At 44.1% G+C, this 25121-nt stretch overlaps 2 protein-coding genes across 4 annotated transcripts in view; one reads left to right on the plus strand and one right to left on the minus strand.

Annotated features, from left to right (window-relative positions):
• cpsf1 (cleavage and polyadenylation specific factor 1) overlaps positions 1 to 1401 on the plus strand; it is a 44513-nt gene extending 43112 nt beyond the window's left edge. Inside the window, exon 38 of the mRNA XM_084313272.1 lies at positions 1058 to 1401. Coding sequence (XP_084169398.1) covers positions 1058 to 1105 — 48 coding nt within the window. The 3' untranslated portion in view covers positions 1106 to 1401. The remainder of the gene's footprint in view (positions 1 to 1057) is intronic.
• Positions 1402 to 1436: 35 nt separating this feature from the next.
• adck5 (aarF domain containing kinase 5) lies at positions 1437 to 25114 on the minus strand. 3 transcript variants are annotated; one of them, XM_084313274.1, is made up of 15 exons: positions 24841 to 25114; positions 22126 to 22217; positions 17640 to 17789; positions 17085 to 17160; positions 14778 to 14978; positions 8498 to 8638; positions 8298 to 8411; positions 8057 to 8188; positions 7871 to 7954; positions 6637 to 6718; positions 4743 to 4821; positions 4293 to 4384; positions 3780 to 4032; positions 2654 to 2770; positions 1437 to 2140 (listed from the first exon to the last, which is right to left on the minus strand). In XM_084313274.1, exons 1-15 carry the CDS (start codon positions 24859 to 24861, stop codon positions 2038 to 2040), a joined length of 1737 nt encoding a protein of 578 aa, XP_084169400.1. In that variant the 5' UTR covers positions 24862 to 25114; the 3' UTR covers positions 1437 to 2037. The 3 variants fall into 3 exon arrangements, with proteins under 3 accessions (XP_084169400.1, XP_084169399.1, XP_084169401.1); XM_084313273.1 differs by having other exon boundaries at positions 24983 to 25009; XM_084313275.1 differs by lacking the exons at positions 22126 to 22217; positions 24841 to 25114 and having other exon boundaries at positions 14778 to 14973; positions 17640 to 17778.
• Between the last annotated feature and the right edge of the window lie 7 nt (positions 25115 to 25121).

A 25121-nucleotide genomic window follows, 5' to 3' on the forward strand; every position in this document is an offset into this window, starting at 1 on the left:
ATCCCACCAGAGGGGTGGATTACCAGAGCAAAATGTACTATACAATTTATTAAAAAATATGTATCAATATAAATAAAATGGCAAAGTTTGTTAACTGAAATAAAACAATGTTTAGCCTTCATGGCAAATCGGAGGGGACATGCGATGGGCTTCTATCCTCCCTACAACCGGCCAGTGGGGGGGGCACATGCGAGCAACGATCAAGACGGGAGGGGAGAATTGGCACGGCTAAATTGGGATGGGAGAAAAATTGAAAAAAGGAGTGGATTAAAAAAAAAAAAAATCCATCTGTCATCACCTTCAGCAAACTGAAACCTCACTTAAAATACAGCTACTCAAATTGAGCCTGGATGATCCAGCTGCCTTTTGAATTAATGCTTTTTTTGTTGTTACCCTAGTGGGAGTATTTTCTTTATTCACAATTCCTAAAATTCAATCTTTATTTATAGATGTCTCTGCAATGTGGTCTCTTGTCTTCTTTTTCATATCCACTAGATGGAGATTGGTAGGATTAAAGCACTGATATTCAGGATCTAGTAATCTTGAAAAGTCAGGGTGATCCTATCCTGAATTGCTTTGAAATACCAGGACAAAATCTGGCAGAGTTGTCTGATCCTGGATCACAAAAAAAAAATGGGATTTCTAAATATGATCAGATCTGATTGAGATTAAAGTTTTTGAACTACTGGGCATCTGCGGGTTTCAACAAGTTACATTTAAGACTTTAATACCAATTTCATGACCATACTAGCAAAAAAAGAAAAGACATTAGCAACACTGAACTGGTGGCAATTGCAATTTTAATTCTTGCACATTCCATACAAGCTCTTGCCAGATGCACCAAGCTCCCAGTAGCCGCGCAAAAAAAAGACTTGAATAAAGAAATATTTTATATTTAATCTCTCAACAGCCGGCCTGCCCCCCCAAAAAATATAAGACTAAGACCTTAAATTGAGAATTATGGATTTTCAAGACTTAATATCCCGCAGATACCCTGATTACGGACAAATGAGTTTGTAGTGATGCCTGAGATTCACCCTTTGCTCCTCCTCTCCAGATCCTGGATGATCTTCTGGACGTCGACAGGGTGACCGCTCATTTCTGAGCGCCATATCGCGGAGCATCGAGTGAATGCGGTTTCATATTGAATGAAAAGAAAGCCTTGTTATAGTTATCTTTGTTGTTTTTTTGCTACGTGTAAGACAAAAATAAGAAATCCATGTTTTCTTAGAATATTTTGTACAGAAAATGAAATAAAAATAAGTTACAAAATGCTGGTTTGGTGCCCATTAAATTGGTTGTATTCATCTTACTACAAAAGTGATAACAGACATGCAATATATAAAATGAGGTAGGATATACTTTATTAAATTACAATGTAGTCATCACTGTTCAATTTAAAAACCATTGGTCATTTCTCTAAATGACATACGGTATACAAACCTGGCTGCTCAAAGTGGCCTACATCTGTTAGGGGGGGGGGGGGGGAAGTATATAATTGTAAAAGTATTATTGACCCGACTTGTGACATACAGTGCAAAAACAAACTGGCAGCAGCCTCCTCTCTTAAGCCATGTTCCAACTAATGCAACATTAATGTGTTCTCCATTTTATGCAAAGATTACATGTTAATTCCTTAGGTCAGTATTCATTCATACAGATTTAAAGGATGCCTATTTTATTTACTATTGTAACTATTAGTGCATCCCTCGCTAGGTATTTGCAATAGGGATTTTGATTAAAAATAATCAATAAGGCTGTGTTACTATGGTAAAAATACATGATAAATAGTTCTAATTTACAGACAATTATAAAATAGCATATTGCGTAATAAAAAATGTCTGCCCAAAAGGAATCGGCCTCTTCCAGCTTTGTGTGAAATTCACAATTGACCACATTCGTGATACCACAGTACAGGATAGTATTTGGTATACATTGGAAACTCAAATAGCACCGTTACACTCAGTATTTGGAACTGCCAGTGGTTAAGCTGCGTGTCCTTGAACAGGTCCATATTATGTCCGTAAGTCCTTGCTCTTATCTCAGGTACTCGTACATCTCCGCATCCAGGGACACGAGGCCGAGGTAAGACAGCACATTCACAAGCGAGCGTGTCAGGCTCATCATGAAGATCTCAGACCTGTGAAGAAGTTATACGAGTCATTTTTTATTTCCACAAATGCCAAAAGAATATTTAAAAGGTGCCGTAAGTGGGTTTTTTTTTTTTTGGTTAAAATAATCCATCACTGAGTGTCTGCTCAGTAATGGGATTCTCCCAGTTCCTCCACTCTGCAGTAAACGGAAAATACATTTTCTGGTATCCCGTTCCCACTTAATCCAACCAGGAGAGGGAACTCCATACTGCAAACATTATTTTGTTTTAAAAAATGAGTTAAGCAAATATGTGCTTGAAACAATTTAAATTATCTGCCAGTGCAGTATGCAAATTTGGCTTGTCAAGATTTCTTGATTGAATCAAATGTGAACAGGATATCGGAAAATATATTTCCTGTTAAAGGTTTCCAGTCCCTGCAGAGTGGGACTGGGAGACCCATGTTACTGGCTGGAATGTAGAGCTATTTAACACTTATTTAAAACAAAGAAAATACCACTTACAGCCCAAATGATGTTAAACCGTACCATTCCTCCTTACCTCAAAGCACACTCAAACTTGAGGCTCTCCCAGGCTGTCCACATCCAGCGAAACACCCAGAGCTTGGGGAGCAGCCCTGGCTTCTCTGCCTGGATCTTCCCCCAGCCCCGCACAGCACTGACAACAGGCACAAGTGGAAGATACATAAACAAGGGGAGGGGGGAATGGAAGCTATACAAAGTTTTAAACTGCTACCCTGGTAATAGAATATCAAGCATTACTATTCCAGTATGGTCTGAAATCTATCTTTGGTGAGTGACGTTTCTCATCAAATCACTATTTCATATAAATGGTAAATGGACTGCATTTATATAGTGCTTTTATCCAAAGCGCTTTACAACTTAAGCCTCACATTCTTCCACTCACTCACATTCACACACCGACGGCGGAGGCAACCCTGCAAGGTGCCAACCCGCTCACCGGGAGGCTTGTATGCTTTCTACAACGGAGTTCGGCGATTAATTTCTGGTCATGTGACATGTACGCCCAATCGTGGGACCGCAAGTGTCTACACTGGTTAAGCTTAGGCACTCTTTCGAAGTTGGTTAAGGTTAGAGTTTGTCTTAGAGCATGGCGATAGAACGCCAGGTGCTTTGCAGGCTGTTCGACGCGGAAATGGGCAAGTGGCCAATCAGATTCGCAAATCGCCGAACTCCGTTGTAGAAAGCATGGACGCCACCGGGAGCAGTGATGGTTCGTTCTCAAGTCTAGCAGCGTGACCGCTTTAAATTAATTTCAGATGCAGAGGAGTGTTTGCAGCCGAGGAGCAGCGAGGTTCTGCACACGCTCCTCTGCACTGGAAATTAATGCTAATCTTTAACTCACCTTCTTACTGTCATTCACTCTTCCTAATATACTAACATTCACTAAACCAACACTAACACTCAAGTCAGAACACGTTGATGAACATTGTTACTCAAGCTGATAAGAGATGTGCCTAAATGACTAAATGTAGATGTAATGTAATGCAGCCCCGCAGCAAGTGAGACTTGGCTGGAGCCGGTCGGAACGTGCTTCAGGGCGTTAAATGTCTCGCTCAAGGACACGCTGCAGGGGAGCCGCCGCTATCAAACCGGGAACCTTCAGATTACCAGACGACACGGACGGCGTGACGCGCGGCGCTCACCTCTTGGCCATGACGAAGTAGCGGTCCACCGGCGCGCCCAGGCTGATGTTGATGCTCCGCACCGTGTTGATGTTGCGGAACACCAGCAGCATGGGCCGCGGCATGGACTTCAGCACCTGCATGATGTTCTCGAAGCGGTGGACGGCCATGTCCCGCATGTAGGACGTCTCCTCTCGACTCAGGATGTTGGACAGACCCAGCTCCCGCATGTCGATCGGTCTCTGCAGGAGCATCTCGCAGAAGAGGAAGTACTCTGCGAAACGGAACAGAAGGGGGGGGGGGGGGGTAGTTTGATTACAGTAGGTGAGATTTTAATCCTACGAAATGTAGATGTAAATTTCAGTTACGTGTGCAATCCATGCGATCGATCGACTAATGTGATGAAGGTGCTAATTTACCCCTTTCACTACCACACTACAGACGGTTAACCTTCCGTAGTGAAAGGGTTAACCTTCTGTAGTGTGGTTGTGAAAGGGTTAACCGTGTGGTAGTGAAAGGGTTAACGGCGCTCACGTTTCACCCCGAGCGCGTTGGCGTGCTCCTTCATGGCCGCCTCGTCGCGCAGGACTATGGACCTCCACAGTTGACACAGGGAGACTCGGTCACTGCAAACAGAAGGGTCAGGGACCAGAGACACTAGTATAGTATTCAGAGTGATGTGGAGTCAACAGAGCTGTGTAACAATGCAGGTAGAATGTACTATATACTATTATATACTGCAGGTATACTATACTGTAATGTGTACTATATGCGTGTACTGTACTATGTAAATGTAAATAAAAATAAAATAAAAACGTAAGTCTTCATGGGTAGGGCCCGACAAGCCTAGTGCTTCTCCCTAGCCCTTTTCGGACAATTGGACAATTCTGCAATAGCAGCTGGTAAAACTTTGCCGATTTATGGAATGACCATTGTTATGTGTCCAAAACCCGAAAAATAACTGAACTGAACTGAACCACCTACTGTTGACTGAGGTACTCGTACAGCCCGTGGTCCAGCAGCACCAGCTCCGCCTTGTCGTCAGGACCCCGTCTCACTAGAACTGGGAGCGCAAGATATTCAGACACTGACAGGGTTCCCAGACAGTGCAATATGAAATTCAAGGACTTTCAAGTACTTTTCCAAGCACTATTTTTCATTGGGGGCATTTAAAAAGGATACAATTCACTTTTAAATGCTGTATATATTTTTTTTATCACACAAAAAAACATCCAATATTTATGGCTTAAACCCAATTTCCGTACACTAAATAAAAAAATTCTTGATTCAGAACAATTTGATCATGGATGAACAACTTTCAATGCGAATGGTTGCTTTGAATTTCAAGGACTTTTTAAGCACCTTGTTAAAAGATTTGCCGTTTTCAAGGAATTCCAGGCCTCGACTTTTCCCCCCGAAAATCAAGCACTTTAAGCACTTCAAGGACCTTGTGCGAACCCTGCTGTAAGTAGGGAGCAGTACATCCAAGAAAGCACCTCTCGTTATGTAAATCTGGTTGTTTATTCATAGAGATCAATTTATTAAAAGCATAATACCCCGATCTGTGTTTACAAGATGTTCTTTTGGCACAATACGCAGAGAACATCCGCAATTGGTAGAACAGCAATGGCTGCATTTTCTAGTACTACTCAAGTGCTTTACAATGGAATGACTGCATTATTCTTTTTCAGTATGGGTGGCCTCATTTGCGAATCAAACCCCTAACTCTGCCAGTGTTAGTGCAATGCTCAGAGCACCAAGCACTCAGGGCCATTCATTTTATTGCAATGTGGCAATTCTATTTCAATCCTACTGCATTCTACCATTTCATTTGTATGCAAACTTGTATACAATGTTACTGTATGCCCGAGTGTAAAGTACCCAATTACACATCAACTAGACAGTAATGCGCCCCCCTTGCATAATGCACAATTACTGGTAATAAGTTAATTATAGTAATAGTTAAGAGCTGCAGAGTTCTGGAACACCATACCATCAAACGTTGCAGTACAAATACACTCCGGTCCCCCCCCCCCCCCCCCCACACACACACACACACACACACACACACACACACACACACACACACACACACACACACACACACACACACACACACACACACACACACACACACACACACACACACACACACACACACACACACACACACACACACACACACACACACACACACACACACACACACACACACACACACACACACACACACACACACACACACACACACACACACACACACACACACACACACACACACACACACACACACACACACACACACACACACACACACACACACACACACACACACACACACACACACACACACACACACACACAAAGCATGGCTGCTAGAAAATCTGGTCTGTGACCATTAGCAAGTCACGTCGCAGTCCAGCTGCCCAGCCCCTGTATGCTTGCCCACTAGCCTGACTGTCCTGATTATGTACATGTATGCCTGCCTATACAGTGCTTGTCCATGTAGGGGCTTTGATTTGTCCCTATACACTGTTTTTGATAGATGCATGAATGCCTAGTGAATGTATAGAACATGTTTTAAATTGTTTTTATATTAGCTTAATGTCCTTCTATGTTTCTGTTTCTTTCTGGCTTAAACATCTAGCCCAGGGACTACAACTGAAAACGAGCAACCCTGATAATGTTGGCATATTTACCGTTTTTAATTTGTATTCATTTATAAATGTATAACTGTTGATTGATATGCACTGTCCCTGATCAAATAAACTGAGTAAACTAAACTAATATGATTCTAGGAATTCTCTTATTTGTCAACGTCCACAATGCATGCACACTCATATACTGTACACACACAGACACACACAAATGCACCTACCGTTGCCAGGGTGAGGGTCAGCATGAATGAAGCCAGTATAGAATACCTGCTCTGCAAATGTGCGGATCAGTTTGTCAGCAACCTGGAAGATCGATTGACACATTGATGGAATGTTACAGTATATAAATCAGAATGCCAATGATAAAACTCCCAACTATGACTCCTGACCTGGTGTACATCACAGACCTGGGGAGTGAGGTTCCACTGTCACCCCACCCCTATTGCAGCCGCACAGTGAAACTCAAACTATCAATATTATGGCCATATCATATTGTGTAGGTTAATAATCTTAACGGACGGAGGGATAGATTCATTAATTTACTGTTACAACCAATAAAAGGTGAAATGTTTTCAAATGTTTCTATGGTAACTACTAACAATACCCATAAGCTTCGCCGATCTTTGACCAATCACAAGAGCACAACTGCTTGGACGTTGGTATATCCTGTCATTCTCATACGGTATCACGGTGGTATCACACCATCTACATACATCTTTCTTTTCATTCACCGCTATGAACATCCATGTCGAAAACACAAGAACTAGACAATCTGAGTCAGTTAATCATGAGTAAGTAATTCCAATAGTGCAATAGTCTAAGACTATTTTGGTTTTGTAATGTTGTCCTCTCAGCTACGCAACGTTCGCTTGAGACTGGGCTCGTAGTGTACGATGGAAATTGTAGTAGTTATGCATTTGGCACAAAAAGGTACACAGTCGGGTACCTACCAGGCACAGTCAGGTCTAACAACACTTTATAGTGTTGTTAGACCTGGAGGAGTTTATAATTATAGTGTTGTTAGACCTGGAGGAGCTTTAGTGTTGTTAGACCTGGAGGAGACCTCCTCCAGGTCTAACAACACTATGACTCCTCCAGGTTCTCCTCCAGGTCTAACAACACTATGACCCCTCCAGGTCTAACAACAATATGACTCCTCCGGGTTCTCCTCCAGGTCTAACAACAATATGACTCCTCCGGGTTCTCCTCCAGGTCTAACAACAATATGACTCCTCCGGGTTCTCCTCCAGGTCTAACAACACTATGACTCCTCCGGGTTCTCCTCCAGGTCTAACAACACTATGACTCCTCCGGGTTCTCCTCCAGGTCTAACAACACTATGACCCCTCCAGGTCTAACAACACTATGACTCCTCCGGGTTCTCCTCCAGGTCTAACAACACTATGACCCCTCCAGGTCTAACAACACTATGACCCCTCCAGGTCAGTTACTTACGTCTTTCAAGCGTAGTCCCTGGCGCTTGATTTCTTCAACATTGTTGATTTTGCAGCCTTCGCAGAACTCTGCTGTCAGCACTCTCTTTGAATTGAAAAAGATATATACATTTAAAAAATAAATTATCTTAGTGCAATGGAAAATCGGGACAAACAAGGCATCAAAGATCATTCACAACAACCTCACCTTGGTAGTTTGCTCCCAGAACACTTTGGGAACAACGATGAATTTGAAGTGTTTCAGCTCCTCTGCACACCTCTCCGAGTTTCTCCCCTCGTTTTCAAAGTCCAGCTCTTGACCCAATGTCCCCTTTAGGTCCTGCAACCATTAGTATGACAGCAGCATTAGACGGCGTCTGTCAATACACACTATTATGGCCAAAAGCTACTATAAGTACGATCAAATATAAATCAATCTAGGCCCTGACCTTTAGGACCCATCGGAACCCAAAGCTGGGATGCATCAACTTAACAAGATCCAGGAGGATCTCCAACGTCCTGATATCACCATCGAACCGATCCCTGAGGTCAATGTACTGTACCTGTAGAGAATGAAACCGAAGAACCAGAAATGAGTTGAAGAACAGTTGTTTATACGAGTGAGATGGGGCTCCGCGCCGGTACTCACCTTCACAGCGACAGGTGTTCCGTCCCACAGCTCTGCCTTGTGAACCTGGGCCAGACTGGCGGCTGCTATGGGTTCATAGTCGAACGTTTTGAAGATTTGTTCCGGGACTTTGTTGAAGTCTTCTTGGAAGAGAGTGTCCACCTGGTAAACAGATACAAATTAGTCAAACCTTTACCAGGGCCTTCCCTAAACAATAGTATGGTATAGAGGTGTTGTGCCACTATGACAACGCCCCAGAGCCACCGTGTGTAGTGCACACTGGGGGCCAGCTTAGAAACAGGCACATCGTCATCTAATATGTGATTGCTTGGTCCTCTCTGTGTGCGTGTGTGTTTTCGTGTTTAACGTTAAACTAATGTGCAACCGTATACACTGCACTGTACTTAAATAAATAACTTATTTGGAACTTACCCTAGCCATGAAGTGCTTTGAGAAGCTAGTAAAGGGCTACATCTGCTCCTCCCTCCCCATCAACCTGGACCCCCTGCAATTTGCATACCGTCCCAACAGGTCCACGGAGGACGCCATAGCCCATGTGCTGCACACACAGCAGCATCACACCTGGACAAGAGGAAGGGGAACTATGTGAGAATGCTATTCATTGACTACAGCTCGGCATTCAATACCATAGTCCCCTCCAAACTCATAGCCAAGCTCAGGGACCTGGGCTTGAACTATGACCTCTGCCAGTGGGTCTTGGACTTCCTGACGGGCAGAACCCAGGTGGTGAGAGCAGGCAACTGCATCTCCTCATCCATCACCCTCAACATAGGGGCCCCCCAGGGCTGTGTTCTGAGTCCCCTCCTCTACTCCCTGTACACACACGACTGTGTGGCTCAGCGGAGTAACAACACAATCATCAAATTTGCTGACGACACAGTAGTGGTGGGCCTGATCTCTGCAAATGACGAGAGGGCCTACCTGGAAGAGGTCAAGGTCCTGGCGGGATGGTGCCAGGAGAACAGCCTCTCCCTGAACGTCAGCAAAACAAAGGAGATGATTGTGGACTTCAGGAGGTCGGGGTCAAGGACTACAGCCCCCTCAGCATCGACGGGGCACCGGTTGAGAGAGTGAACAGCTTTAAGTACCTCGGAGCCCACATATCCGAGGACTTGACATGGACCACACACATTGACAGTGTTGTGAAGAAGGCACGACAACGCCTCTACTTCCTCAGGCGCCTAAGGAAGTTCCAAGTCAGTCAGAAGATCCTTAAGAACTTCTACTCATGTACAATAGAGAGCATCCTGACTGGCAACATCACCTCCTGGTTTGGGAATAGCACTGCACAAGACCGAAGCAGACTACAAAGAGTGACACGTTCAGCCGAACGCACAATTGGAGGGGGGCTCCCCACCCTCCAGAACATTTACAACAAGCGGTGCAGGGGTAAGGCTAAGAGAATCATCAAGGACTCCAGCCACCCGAACAACTGCCTCTTTGAACTGCTGCGGTCAGGCAAGCGATACCGGAGTCTCAAGGCGAGCACAGAAAGACTCAGAAGAAGCTTTTATCCCCAGGCCATCAGGCTGCTCAACGAACAATAAACACTACACAACAACCATCAAATGCACACAGCACACACATCCACACGCACACACCCACTCACTTTAAACAAACAACACACTGCAGCACCCACTCTCCACACTTTAGATCACCTAAACACACTTTATATTTATTGATAAAGGATTTGCACTACAACTCGTACACCTTACTGTAAATTGTACCTAAATTGTACCTCATCCCATTTCTGCTTTGCACTATATAATATTGTATATTAGTACACTGCAGTGCATAGTATATTATATGGTAACTCAGTTACGTCTATTCTACATCGAACATTGTACATATGTCTATACTGAACACTGTGACCTCATTTTTACTTCTAATTTACATGCTATACTATGTTATTTCATACTTATCTTGTCTAGCACAGTCTCTGGAGCGTAACAGTAAGAAGCATTTTGTATAAAAGTATTCTGTACTTCTGTATGACAACTATTAAAGAAACTTGAACTTGAAACTTGTTTGCCATTTTATTGAAATTATGTTTTAAAGTTGCAGGGAATTACAGCAAATGGCTTTTTTTTTTTTATTGCAATAATTTTTTCCTCCCGGCTGGGGGTCACGGCCCCCCTCCTCCAAATTACTTAGGGTTCCTCCAGTTTTCTCTGAACTAGAAAAAACTGCATTTTCCTTTGATGCCAACTGACTCTGAAGGTTCTTCCTTCTTTTACTGCATTTAAAAGTATGATCTCCAACCACTGTGTGTCGACTTGTAACCGTCTTAGCTGATTTCTTTACTGTTTATTCTTATTTATTGTGCCTCCATGTGACATTGCTGATAAACTATGTCTTGTAAGCTTGGCATCGCTGTAAATGAGGGTAACCTCAGTGTCTTACGAGTAGAAATAAAGGTTTGAAATTAAAATGAAATGAAAAGACTTGAGACTTAAACTTTGCATGAAATTACTTACTTAACACTTTGGCTGCCATGGGTTAAATTCATTATCAACCGTAGGTTGCCGGCTCTATTTGTCTATAGAGAAAGTCCCCTTCTTTGCAGGGCTATAACTTTTTAAATTCTATTGGTACATTGCCATTATTAGGGCCCATTCAAAGTCCTATATGTATTGTTCATTGTGTAGCAACGTTAAACTTTTTCATTCACATATTCATAGTAAAGTATGGTCTAATGTATAAGTATGTTTTCATCTCTTTCTGCAGCTTTCTCCAGAACGTGATCTATAGCCCCAAATACATTATATTGATGATGCAATACAGTTTTATGGCAATCAGCGCAATATAAAAAATTCCAACTAGACGTACTTCTAGAAGTTACTACACGTCATCTGATGTTGACCGGATGGGCTAGGGGGCGTTTATAATTCCGTGGGCAGCGTTATACCAATCATCTAATGTGGGTCAAATGTTGATAATAGCAGTTAGTATCGAAGACGGTAACTTTACACGCTAAAACTCACCCCAGTCTCCGCGCGCCGTTGGGCGATCATCGTAGAGTAGACATTTTATCATTATGGGATGTAGATTTACCCGGTCCATCTCCAGCTTGTATAATGGTATATACGTCCAAATCATGTTGTTTATCGAGTTATTGGCAATCGATCGCTATGTAGTGTGACGAGCCAGAGTCCCGGGACATGTACCGAGTGCCCGGAAGTAATACGGCCGTCCAGCACAACCTCTACGGCACTTCCTGTTAAGCGATTGCGCCGATCGGCCACCAGATGGCGCTCCTGAACCGCCAGAGAGCTCAGTGGGTCCTCCTGGTGGATCTCAGGCCAGCGGAGGGGACATATGAATCCGATCCCAGATTTTTGAAATATTGACATTAACTCTTTCAATGCCATGCCTGGTTTTCCGTTTTACCGCTTGAATGCCACCATCCGCGCCAATGTTAACGTTAATATCGCCTAATCTATGTTTTAAATTATGGCTATGTGTCTAATCTGCCCATCGCATTATCAAATACTATTTTCCAGTCAGTGCTGTGTTTTTTTATCGCGTCGTTTCCGTTTCAGAGCAGTTAGAAAAGCCCCCGTTTTGATATAAAAAACAGCTCATTCTGGAGCATTCTATGAAAATCGTCTTTTAGTGGAATATTCCACAACGTTGATATTCGTCGGCCTTTTTATGAATCGTTTTCAAATAAACGCTAGATGATCAATATTATACGTGCACGCACGCACATTACGGCCGCGCACTGATAATCGCCCTGTTGATTTCCTCTCTGACTTTTACAATGAAACCGAAAGAAGACATTTCACAAAACAGCTTATAACTTCATCAAACTTACTCCGATTATCCTACCACTGATAACACAGAGTCCTTACCTGACATCAGATGGTATCCAACTGGTATATTCCAATTCCTGATCACCATTCGAAAAAATCGATAAGTGTATGGATCCAACGCGACACAGTAGATCTCTATGATCCGCGGGGATCTGAGGCTCCAGAATGAACTGTGGTAACCCCGGCTGGATCAGTGAACTGGAAAATGTGGAGTACCGGATTTTTTTCATTGAGTCCATTCCAAAATCACTTATGTCATCTGGGAGACGACAGGGGGCGCTTTTTTCCACAGTGATCGTCGGCGCCCCTCGGCTATACTCGGGTAGGCTCGGGTGATGCAATAATTTTTCAGATCGCAAAAAAAAAATAAAAAATCCGAGAAATCTCGTGAGTGGCTAGCAACCACCTATAAAAAAACACGAGAAATCTCGTGAGTGGCACTGAAAAAGTTAAAGACGCTGTAAAGCGTCTTCGGCAACTTGAGCATGGCCGGGAATGACGTGTTTAAGCGTTTCCCGGCACCCAAAGTGTTAACCCTTTCACTGCCGCACTACCAATGGTTAACCCTTTCACTGCGACAATAAACAGAAAATTAACCCTTTCACTGCCACACAACATCCGGTTAACCCTTTCACTGCCACAGTACAGAAGGTTAACCCTTTACTATCACACTACCGACGGTTAACTGTCGGTAGTGTGATAGTAAAGGGTTAACCTTCTGTAGGTTCTGCTGTAGGTTCTGCCAGGAAGAGGCCGGGGGAGAAAGTGGGCCGCGTGGACTACTGCCTCAGATATAGTGAGACCCGTCGTTTGCTGTAGGCGGGGCTTGCTGTAGGCGGGGCTTGGGAGGGGCTTGCTGTAGGGCAGGGCTTGGGAGGGGCTTTGCTGTAGGGCAGGGCTTGGGAGGGGCTTTGCTGTAGGGCAGGGCTTGGGAGGGGCTTTGCTGTAGGGCAGGGCTTGCTGTAGGACGGGGCTTCGGAGGGGCTTGCTGTAGGGCGGGGCTTGCTGTAGGACGGGGCTTCGGAGGGGCTTTGCTGTAGGGCGGGGCTTGTTGTAGGACGGGGCTTCAGAGGGGCTTGCTGTAGGGCGGGGCTTGCTGTAGGACAGGGCTTGCTGTAGGACGGGGCTTGGGAGGGGCTTTGCTGTAGGGCGGGGCTTGCTGTAGGTGGGGCTTGGGAGGGGCTTGCTGTAGGACGGGGCTTGGGAGGGCTTTGCTGTAGGTGGGGCTTGGGAGGGGCTTTGCTGTAGGCGGGGCTTGGGAGGGCTTTGCCGTCGGTGGGCTTGGGAGGGCTTTGCCGTCGGTGGGCTTGGGAGGGGCTTTGCTGTAGGCGGGGCATGGGAGGGGCTCGGACTACAATTTCAGCCCTGCTCCAGATCTAAACGAACTAGAGGAGACGCACGGGAGTGGAAAGCCAGTGTCATGCAGTACAACCAAAGATACTGAATAGATCACACTCTGAAGCATGGAGCTAGTTAGGCCATGGTGGAGGTCTTCACTCTACTTGAGCGCATATTTCTAGTTGGATAGTTTAGTCCAGAACACCGTAAATGGAGTGCATTTATCCAAAGCACCAACTTATGCCTCACATTCACCCATTCACTCACACATTCAGACAACGACAGCAGAGGCAGCCATGCAAGGTGCCAACCTGCTCCTAGGGAGCAGTTTAAGTGTCTCAAGGACACTTCGACACACTGCCCGGCGAGGAGCCGGAATCGAACCAGGAACCTTCTGCTTACCAGTCACGACTGCTATACCTGCTGAGCCAGTCACACCCCCCCCCCCCCAAGGAGATGGGGAAATAACAGTGGAGATCGAGATATAGTCATCCTTAGACATTCCGTCATTGGGCTAACCTCTAGTGAAGAATATCAGCGGAGTTAATCTATTCCTCATTGTATTCGGGCCCCCCCTCAGGGAACCCCTGCATGTCCCCAGGTCACTCTAATAGGGCTGTCCCCGACTAAGGATTTGGATGGTCGACTATGATTGGCCAAAATTTGCAGTTAGTCAAAAAAAAAAAAAAAAAATCATCATTCCATTTAGGCTGTGGGGGGTGCTTAATGTCTGAAGGAGTCGACTGAATGCTTCTTGTCCTCTGCAAAAGCATGCAATTGGTCCACTGATGGATACATCTTGATATTTGTCTAGTCTAGTGTGTTCATTAGATTGGTGAAATCCTCTTTCAGTGCCTCTGTGCCTGTTTTCGTAGGCAGTTAGCCTTTGGTATGCATGCCATTAGCGTTAGCCACGCTTCTAGGCCTCTTTTCTTTTGGAAAGAATGATAATTTTTTATTTTTTATATTATTATTATTATTTTTTCCTTTATATATATATATATTAGACTAAGAGGTTGGCCAGTAGACTACGGCTCCTTTCGACCGATATAGTCGACTAATAGGGGTCAGCCCTACACTCTAAGAACCCGTCATCCTCTTCCGCTAATCATCCTCTCGTCCCTCACCTCTCGGTACCTCCTGTCCAAGGCTTTGTCCTCCAGGACCTGCAGGGTGCGAACGTACTCCGGGGGTAAGAGGTGGTTGAAGGAGCACAGGCCTTGCCCCAGTTTGATGTATATTCCTCCGTTCTTCACGGCTCCGTTCACCATGCTGTCTGCTGCCCTCTGGTGGCAAGCAGACATCCCGGCCAAGAAGGGTGGGCTGCTCTAGCAGGGGAGGACACATGTAAGATAGAAGTAATATAGGTTCCATAGACTATGTTTTCATAGCTTTTAGTAAGGACATTGATATATATATATATATATATATATATATATATATATATATATATATATATATATATATATATAATTATTTGTATTTTCTTTTTAAATAATATATATATATATATACACACACACACACATTTCCCTAGCTCTATTGACAAAGCTTTATAATGAACCACCACCGATTCTGAGGGTTAACCCTTTCACTACCACACTACACAAGGTTAACCCTTTGTAGTGTGGTAGTGAAATGTTCATCTTTTGTAGTATGGTAGTGAAAGGGTTACATCAAAACTCACCTTAAAGGGGAACTATCTTACTATTTCTTTCACTATTTGGGCACAATTTTACACAATTCCTGTGAGTCTATGGAACACATCTGTACGTTTTTTTTATTCATTGTTTTGTATTTCTAATCAAGTACTGTAGAGCAGCACATTCTGCCCTTCAAGTTTCCAAGCTGTTTTTGGCTGGGCTCCGCCCATACTCGCAATGCGCTTTGAGTGACAGTCACCTACCTGCACTGGCAGATAGCTTTCTTTGGGTGAGAGAGAGAGAGGGAGAGAAGGGAGAGAGGGAGAGAGAGAGAGAGACGAAAGCGCGACGCGCGTGTGTGTATGTGTGCTCTGTCCCGAGTGTGTGTAAGCAGGGGGAGACAGCTGAGGAGAGATCGCTCCGAGAATGTATGTGTGCTCTGTCGCGAGTGTGTGTACGCAGGTGAGGAGAGATCGCTCCGAGAATGTATGTGTGCTCTGTCGCGAGTGTGTGTACGCAGGGGGAGACAGCTGAGGAGAGATCGCTCCGAGAAACGCAGCATATGAGCCTCTCTCTCTCTCTCTCCATCTGTCTCTCCCTCTCTCTCTCTTTTGGGGAAGTGCAAGTGTCTTACAGCGTTTTTAAATGCTAACCCTAACCCTAACTCACTGTTCAACTTCACTTACGCATTAGCTTGCGGTCTGCACTAAATAATAGTTGAGCATGAGTGGTGGAACTAAACCACAGAAGGGGTGGAGGTACGCATATCATTATGCAAATAATTCTGCTTCCGTCACAGGGGACCAAAATTCAGAATGGCTTGGTTCAGTGGGGAAGGATCTTGTCTCATGTGTACTGGAGGAATGCGCCAAAATGAGAATTTGAGACTTAGACAGTGTTGGTACAACCCCACATTGCTAGAAAACAATGCTAAACACTGGAAAAGGCTATTTATAAGATAGTTCCCTTTTAACTAATTATTACAAGTTGGCATTGTGTTTTCGGGATCGACAGGAAGCTCAGAGAGTCTCGACAAAGACTGGTGGGGTGAAAACACAAGTTGCTGCTGAAACAGAATAAAAATTACCCCTTTCCTCTCCCAAGTCTCCTTTCAAATCCTCCCAGTTGACAAAAAGCTTGGTGCTGCCACCACTGGTTGCCAATAAGAACAGCACCTTGACCAGACGGGTTAACAGTGATAGTAATGTGTTTTACTGGCGACCAGTGGTGGTAGAACTGAGCGTTCACTGAGCTTTCCCAGAAAGCCACAGAAGAGGCACCATTACCCATTTGAAAGGAGACTTGAGAGAAAAGGGTCATTTTACACGCCAACAGCCTTTGTCAAGACTCTTTGAGCTTTCTGTTGATCCCAAAAACACAATGCCAACTTGTATCAGGACAGGTTTTGATTTAACCCTCAGAATTAGTGGCGGTTCGTTATAGAGCTTTGTATACATGTAATGCATACAAAACTTGTCAATAGAGCCAATATTTCCCCACCCTTAAACACTCAACAAACCCTAAAGCTATCAAAACATGTTTAAAATGTACTGCATTTAATGTATCTTGAGTGCTCTATTGTATCCTTCCAAAATAGTAATGTGCTCAACATATAATGTTCTATAAAATGTTTCAACTTTTACAACATAAACATTCAAAATAGTACATTTACATTTGATTTCCTGTCAGTCGCAAGAAACAAAGAACAAACTTAGGTCCAAGCTGTTACCCAGCAACGCAAATTCTAATTGAAACCATCAACAGAAGGTCCGTCTCAGCTGTCAAATTTACCTCATCCAATCCACGTAATCCCACATTGGTCGTCCACCAATAATCTACTGAGATGACGAGGCCGACCGAAACTGACCTGTGGACACGGAAATGAGAAGCTCCTTTTAACTCAGGAGGAAGGTTATAATTTTGCATTATAGTGTGATGCGTAGAGTGTGGCAGAGGATATATGATGATGATCAAGGAAACTATAAAACAAAGAAGGGTCTTCATGTCAGAATACCAGCGTTCTATGCTCTGCTTGGTGCCAGACGTTGGTGCCTGTTCTATTGAAGCCTGTATTAAAATTCTAAATATACAAGCTGTCTGAGTAAATATCAACCAATATATCAAACGTTAGCTAGTTAACAATGCAACAAATTGCAGATGATTCTGACATCCGAGGTAATAACCTGTTTAAATGACAGCTCATAAACTGAGATGATGATCCCATTCAACTCAATGTCGGCCGGACTGAAAGTTTACAAACTTGGCACCGACGTGCGTTCACGCTACAGTGACACAATGACCCTTCCTTCTTTTATAGTTTCCTTGATGACGAGGACGTAGAAGCACCTGCAGAACCGTCTGAATCCCTCCATCACGATCTTCATCTTCCGTCTCTCGCGAGGTTCCGACGCGGCGTACCGGACACCCACCACTACTGGCACGCCGAGGGAGATACCGAGACACGTCTTCCATAACAGCCCGCTGCTCTTCCCTCCCCTGGGAGGAAGACAACGCTGTCATCATCATCATGCGGTTACAATGTATCGAGGTGGCTCAATGTTTGGAGGTTAAGTAAGGGATAATGTATAGCTACGAGGTCATTGTCGCAAAATAATTGACCGACGCAGAGTTTAAAATACCGAGGCGCCTCGCCGAGGTGTTTTAAACGTCAGTGAAGGTCAATTATTTTGCGACAATGATCGAGTATAGCTATACATTATCCCGCTTATTACATGGCTAACTTACTAACAATATACGTAATTCATTTTACATTGACAAGACGAGATCAAATGCAGACGCAGTTTTGTTCTGTCGCTCCCGCTGTCATCGTCACACACACTCCGCTGTCAGTGCAGCCGGCAGGTGTGTCTGATTGGCTGCACTGATGCAGTGCGTCAGTGGCCTTGATTGCGAACAGCTACGCACAGCGGTCATTATTGTTCGGCAGAGGTCAGTTATCGAGTAATAACGGACCTCTGACGAGCGCTATTGACCAATCACAAGCAAGCATTTCGGCAAATGTGAAAACGCCATGTAATAAGATAATGCTACCATGCTCTGTAAATAGCTCATGTACAGATACCGATATGCCTACTTTGTTTACTTGTTTATTGCACTATGTTGCTCTATTGGTTGGACTCTTATTATTATTACTTGTACTATGCACATCGTTGCGGGCGAGACCCCCCGCATTTCACTGTATACCTGTATGCCGTGACAAATAAAACTCTTGTATCTTGTTGTAAGTTATTCCTTTATTGATCCCCTTGGGGAGATTTGGGCATCATAGCAACGAGGGGGAGGAGAGGAGCAGGTGTGGGCAGGGTAATAGTAGAAAGACATAAATATAGGCAATCAAATTAAAAGGTCTATGATGGGCCTACTGACAAAATAAAAAAAAGGCAGAGCAGTCATCTGGTAATCCCTCCTCCCGGGCAGCGTGTCGAACCGTCCTTGAGCAAGACACTTAACCCCTAATTGTGCACATTCGGTGTGTGAATGTGTGAGCGAATGGGTAAAATGTGAGGAACAAATTGTAAAGCACTTTGGATAAAAGCTGCTATATAAATGCAACCATTTACCATTTACTGTGAAATAACAAGACATTCCAGTCAAATTCTGTGCTGCCTGAGTCAGAGAACATGCGATTCAATAAGCCATTCAGATTGGCCCCAAAGGCCTGGACTGGCCATCGGGAGCACTAGGAGTTTTCCCGGTGGCCTGGCCTGCTAAGTGGCCTGCATGAGCCACCAGAAAAAAAAGTTCTTCAATCAGGCCAGTGTTTCTAGTTAAGACAGCGCATCAGTGAATATGTGGTGGCGGACCAACGGAGTTGTGCGTTTTGCGAATCTGATTGGCCACTGACGTTTCTGGTCATGTGACATGTGCGCCCAATCACGTGACGAGCTGTGTCTTTGCCCATTTCTGCGTCTAACAGCCTGCAAACTACCTAACGCTTAGTTTATCACTGGTTAAGCTTAGGCGACTCTTTCAAAGTTGGTTATGGTTAGAGTTTGGAATCAGGCTGGCGTTCTATCGCCATGCTCTAAGACAAACTCTAACCGTAACCAACTTCTAAAGAGTGCCTAAGCTTAACCGTCGAAAGAACTTGCCGTCACACGATTGGTGCACATGTCACATGACCAGAAACGTCAGTGGCCAATCAGATTAGCAAAACGCACAACTCCGTTGGTATTCGAATATAGGCAGCCTGGGCTGGCCATTGGGCTGGGCCTGCATAAAAAGAAAAAAAAATTCTTGGAAGTGCCTTGAACACAACACTGCACTGTGCAAGGCTGAAACGAGGCAGCCAGCCAGGCACAGAGACAGACAGAAGGCTGCAGCTGTCCTCCCTCCTGCAGTACCTACAGCTAAGCTACAGCTGTTATGTTTGTTTATTTTTGTTTTCTTTGCATCTCACACTTACCATACTTTGCCACCCTGTATGCTTCATTCAACACCCTGCACCATTCAACACTGATGAACTGAAGTCCACGCCTCATTTAAATGTTTTTATGTAGGCCTATAGTTATGTATTATTTAATAAATATTGGTTAAACGTTAGACCTCGTGTCATCTCCCTCCTTAATGATATACCTTTGGTTTTAGTTGAGGTTTATAACAGTATGTTGCACTAAGCAGTTGTTGGCTCATTTGGTTTGTGATCCACATGCATTCAAATTCACCAGAATGCAGGAAATTAAGTCTTTGTAACTAACATGGGGGGGGACTCCCAGACCCTCACTTAAAAAGTAGCCTGACTGGGGTTATATTTTGCAGTGTATTTCCATGGCGCGAATGATTGTCCCAGTCGGCCCTGTTCGCCTCCCCCTCCTACGTCAAGTGGGGGCTCATAGGCTATACGCGGTCCTTGACTCGCGTGTGCATGTGAAAAATGCTTGTGTACAAATTGGCGGCTTGCCCATGTTTCTCAATCAAATCTAAAATAACTCTAAGATACGTCTCGGACAACATTTTAGGTGAGAAGTAAAACATGCCTGTATACCTGCACATATTCATACTACAACTACTATACACAGTAGTACTACAAATTTATATATTTTACACCCAGTTTAATAAGCTGTACATTGTATATTACTATTGCACGTTACTGTTACATTTGCACTCTGGTTGGATGCCAAACTTCTTTTCGTTGTACTGTATTTGTGCTGTATAATGACAATACATTTGAATCTAATGCAATTGTTGGATCTTACCTCACATTTGATCTGCAATGCCTAGTTTGACAAGTTTGATCTGAATTCTGTGCCCCAGGCGTGTCAAGAGTTCACACGCAGTTCAGGAGCACAGTGTTGGGGAGCAGCAGCTCATTTGCATTTAAAGCTACAGAAACAGCCGTTCGAGAACAGGCCTGAAACAGAGGGGTATAGAGGCTGCTAGAATGTATCATCCGAGTGGTATTTTCAGCAAAGAAAACGTTTATTGTTTAGTTTTTTTTTTTTACATTTTTTATATACTGTACATTTATTATTTGAACGGCTTGAGGCTATATCTGTACTTGATGTTTGTTTGTTGTTGTTGCATATTTTAAATAAACTTCAATCAAATCAAAATCAAATCAAGCATAATATGTGACCTTTAATCTGTGTGTGTTACAGTGTTAACCGGTTTAGCGCCAGAGGTCGCTGTGGGCGTATGGCCGTGTGTGCCAGCGCTTTGTTCAATGGGGATAAATGCCGGTGTTTGCAGTGCTAAAACTATATTAAATATTATAGCTATGGATCTAATAACATAGTCGATTGTCATGGAGTTTCTTCTGGTCAAGATGCAAAAAAACTGATAATTTTTTTCATCCATACATTTCCGTTTTATACCGTGGTGAATATGAGTATAGTTTTAGAGTGATTCTGTGTAATCCCAGGAAACGCCGCCAAACAGCGCTTTACTGCATTTCATTATAAATCGTGCCATTCCTCACCTGGATCAATAATCAATCTGAAATCAACACTAGATTATCGGTATTATGTTTCATCATGCATGCATGAAAGGGTGGGGGGGAGGTAGTTTTTGTATGCTTCGATCGCCACCAACGGAATACGCTACACAGTACATTACAGACACACGCTCCGATCGTGGGGAAAGAATTATCGGATCAACGCAAGATTGATAACATAGTCCTTACCTTGTCTATGATGTACTGCAAAAGAATAATCCAATTATCTGATTGAAATTCCAAATACTGATCGCGATCGTGTTTCCAACATAATCCAGCATTGAACATGAACGGGGGGGGCCTCGAGCCTCGTCGATGCATCTGTTATAAGCGCTTGTCTTGCCGGAGTATTTAGACCCCGCCCGCACGCCGCAGCTCGGCCCAGACAACAAGCCACATCGTTTCAAATGGAGTGCAATAGCGGCCGCAAGGCGTTAGGCAGCGGTATTGGACGTTTGCGATCTCAGACCCATTCCCAATGATAACATCAGGCTGGATGGATGAATTATGAATGGATATATAGCAATTAGCAAATAAAAGAAATAACGATGAAAACCCGACTTTTCTCGGGTTTGGCGCCCAACGTTCGGCGAGTTAACCCGAAATATGTCGGGTCTGGCGTCCAATGTGTTAAAGGATGATTCCGGTTATTTCTTTCCTAGGCACTAATAATGTCCTACCATCAGGCATCACAGTTCAGTCCTTTGGGGGCACTTTCAACAGTCAAAGAACGTCCTCACTCCTCAGAAATACTATATGTACCCAATTCAACAGCAGTAGAATGCCAAATGAAAAAAAGATAGTGCCTAGGGTTAAAATAAACGGGATCATCCTTAACAACCAAAGTGTGTGACTGTGGCCTGGAATCTCAGTAGGCACCTGAGTGAACTGAAGGATCTGCCCAGCTGAAGCTGTCGGCCTGGATGCAGGCATCTGAGGAGGAGGGCCTTGTGGTGCAGACACAACCTTAACTGGAAAACAAACAAACAAAAAGAACAACAACAACTTCACTACATCCATACGAATTCCGACTAATACAGGCAAAGCCACTGCTGATCATATCCAGATTACCTATAGGAAAGGATTTCTTTCTACTATGTTTCTTTGTAAAACACACACACAGTGTGTAATGCCGGTTCCTGGGACAGAATTATCCCACTGGGCCCCTTCACCATCATAAATCTATGATTGTTTAAATGAGACGGTAAACATCGGGTTACACCTCACCACATATATAGACAGATTAACCAGCCAGATAATACTAGGTTAAAAGTCACTGTCAATAGAACCCTGTTCCCCAACGTAGGTAAAGAAACTATGTTTTGTAAAATCTAGCTGTCGAACCCTTATGACACACCTCATTTTCTCCATCTTAAGAAAGTGCAAAATATCCCTGAGCCACATAGAGTGAGATGGAGGAGTGGGTGACTTCCATCGCAATAAAACGAGGCGTGAATACTTTCGGCAGCCAACATGTTGCTCAGATTGGCCGAGCGCGCGCATGCGCATGAGCCGCAACAAGCTCCTCAGCCGCTTAATGCAATTTATACAAATGGAAGTATTGATTACGCCGTAACGAATAATTTAAAAAAATATACCGTTAACTGGAATATGTTGTTTCTTTACACATATGTTGGATTATGTAATTGGTTTGTCATGACAAACGAATAAAAAATCGCGAATTAACCGGTGGCTACAACAACACACAGTAATAACTACATGCATCATTGTTTACAATGAACGGTGGGGCTGTTGTTGTAGCCACCGGTTAAGTCGCGATTTTTTATTGGTTTGTCATTCACGCAGCCAGGAGAGTAACAAACGCCACCACCAGGTCAGCTTTATATCGTGGCAGAGACAAGGTAGTAGGAGGAACACCAAAACAAGCAGTTAAGGCAGTCGAACTGATTGGGATCGCAATACTATTTTAAAAATGTCAGACCAAAAATGATAGAGGGAAGGGCAGGGCCAAAACATGTGACTTATGTGTAGCAGGGGCACAATGGCATCCATCACAGGCGGGATCAATGTTGCCATAGATCTTGGCTAGCCTGACTTTAGTCAAATGTGAACGGTGAACAAGTTTACATTGGATCAGCCCGTGCCTGGCACACATAAGAGGAGTGGAGCCGGCGTAAAATATCCTCCCACTGGTCCTCTGTAATGTCCTCACCCAACTCCTGGGTTCATCTTGGCCCAGGGCCCGGGACAGTGTCCCCCCTTTTAGCAACCCTGCACAAACGCACCATCCCATCCAGGGCAGTGTGTGTTCCTGACATCACAGAATAACAAGACCAGATTAACTAATGGGGGTAGGGTGGGGAGGTTTTCTGTGTCAAGGCCGCAATGACCTGCCAGGACACAGTTCTTTTCATTAGCCGTCTGTATCGGACAAAGTTTCTTCTGCAGACAAGTTGATTTATAGATAGGGGCTGGTGTCAGGGACCTGACCATGCATCAACATCAGCCCTCTAGGCACTGAAAACAAAACGGCATTCTTGGAGGATGAATGAATGAATGAATGAAAACTTTATTTAACAGATTGCAGAATGGGTACAATACAGTACGGCTCAATAAATACAATTGTTAAGGGGATGCAGACCTGAGAAAGACGTTTGTCTTGTTTCCATCAGGGTCCCCCATTTTCAATTCATATAGACATTTATGACATACACAACATACATGACATTTATGGCATAGGGACATATAGGTATTTAGTACTGATACATTTGTGACATAAGCGGTATTCAAATATACAGTACTGTTACCCCTAGATCCTGACAGAGTATATACATATGATGGGGAGGGGACTGTACATTAGGAGGGGGTGGGTGGGTGGGAGGGAAATATACATACGGCGGGGAGGGAATATATACATGCGGTGGGGAGGAGACTGTCTATTAGGAGGTGGTGGGGGTTTTGGGCATTTACGGTGGCCAGTTTCGAATTGCAGCCTCCCGTAGGTGCTCTTTAAGAGCGGTTTTGAATGTGGGCAGGGATTCACATTCCTTTACAGATTTGGGTAGGGCGTTCCACATTGTTGTGGCATAATTGCGAAACGTGTTTAGTCCCTTGTTTGAGCCGAATCTGGGTTTAACATGATTTGTTGAGCTTCCTCTGGTGTAGTGGTTGTGGTATTCACTGACCTTTGGGAAGTATTTTGACATGTACATGGGCACCCCGTCGTATAGTGTATCTTGTAGACCAGGCCCATTGCAAGTTGCTGTACTCTGTCGTCTACTCTAAGCCATCCTAGGTTGGCAAAGTGGGCAGGGGTGAGGTGAGGTGGGTTCAATCGGATAGCACCTCTTGAAACAAGCGAACAACTGTCTTCTAACAAAAATAACAGGGGAGAGGTTGCATCTAAGCTTCTCTCCATTATGATGAATTGAAAATGGGGGACCCTGATGTAAACAAGACTAAAGTCTTTCTCTGGTCTGCATCCCCTTAACAATTGTATGTATTGAGCTGTACTGTACCCATTCTGCAATCTGTTAATAAAGTTTTCAATCAATAAATCAATCAATCAAATACCCTTGTTTCCTTCACAACACCTAGCAAATTACCAATCAAAAGATATGAAAGAATACTCACCGAACAACCGCTGTTCCACATTTTGATGTCGTATCAATTAAGCCTATGTTGTGCCCCACTGTGTGATGCTTAACCTCGTAAGTTAGCCAACTAATACGTTAGCTAACACGTTAGCTAACACGTACAAACATAGTTAATTTACCACGTTGAAGGTATCCATCGTCATGCTCCCTCCCTGGGTTCCTAAATGCGGCTCTCTTCCCCAGTGAGTTTAATGAATGAAATAAAAGCCCTGCCAGATGTCTGTAACCTTGGAATCGAACCCCCTCCTCCTTCTCACT

Source organism: Notolepis coatsorum (genome assembly GCF_963971535.1).
Source record: "Notolepis coatsorum genome assembly, chromosome: 4".
In the NCBI taxonomy this organism is placed as follows: domain Eukaryota; kingdom Metazoa; phylum Chordata; class Actinopteri; order Aulopiformes; family Paralepididae; genus Notolepis; species Notolepis coatsorum.